The sequence below is a fragment of the Penaeus chinensis genome, chromosome 24 (assembly GCF_019202785.1).
Source record: "Penaeus chinensis breed Huanghai No. 1 chromosome 24, ASM1920278v2, whole genome shotgun sequence".
Classification (NCBI taxonomy): Eukaryota; Metazoa; Arthropoda; class Malacostraca; order Decapoda; family Penaeidae; genus Penaeus; species Penaeus chinensis.
In genome coordinates this window covers 17,513,195-17,513,807 of record NC_061842.1, presented here as the reverse complement: position 1 = coordinate 17,513,807, position 613 = coordinate 17,513,195, and the positions used below count along the sequence as shown (strand labels likewise).

The 613-nt window shown below is 36.9% G+C and overlaps 1 protein-coding gene across 1 annotated transcript in view; it reads right to left on the bottom strand.

Moving 5' to 3' along the window:
- The window catches only part of LOC125037876 (GTPase-activating Rap/Ran-GAP domain-like protein 3), a 113,602-nt gene extending 112,989 nt beyond the window's left edge, over positions 1–613 (bottom strand). Inside the window, exons 1-2 of the mRNA XM_047631116.1 lie at positions 562–613; positions 204–400 (exon numbers count right to left, since the gene is read on the bottom strand). Coding sequence (XP_047487072.1) covers positions 204–400; positions 562–613 — 249 coding nt within the window. The remainder of the gene's footprint in view (positions 1–203; positions 401–561) is intronic.

Sequence of the window (613 nt, the reverse complement as noted above, 5' to 3'; positions counted from 1 at the left end):
TAATTTATATATATATACATATATATATACATATATATATATATATATATATATATATATATATGTAAATACCAGGATCTTTTCGGTTCATAGAGGATTTTCTAATTTTGAGGACACAAGCAAACATGCAGAACATTAAAAAAAAAAAGTTGATTTACAATAAATGGACATACACACGAAAGTTCGAAAATAACAATGTTCACTTTTTCCAAGTCACTTGTATGCAGTCTCGAATAAAAGCAGGACACTTCTTTCCACCAATAGCCACGAATAACTTGTTGAAGGCGTAACCTTGAAGCGGCCACGTGGATATGGATGGTCAGTTTTGGATGGTCAGTTTTGGAAACCTTAAAGAAGCCTCCGTGCCTGGCCCTTGACACAAGTAGGTTCTTCTGCATGTCTGACAAAAATATAATGGTTCATACACACTGTACAAACAGATTCCTCACAAAAAGAAATAAAAAGAAAAAAGAAAATTACCAAAACTAGGATGGGGAGAGAACCTCACCTTACGGCTATGGTCGAGTAGAGTGAGGAACCCCGTACCCACTACCCAACAACCAGTCTCAGGATCGAACCGGGATTCGAATCTGGATTCGACCACCGAATCCAT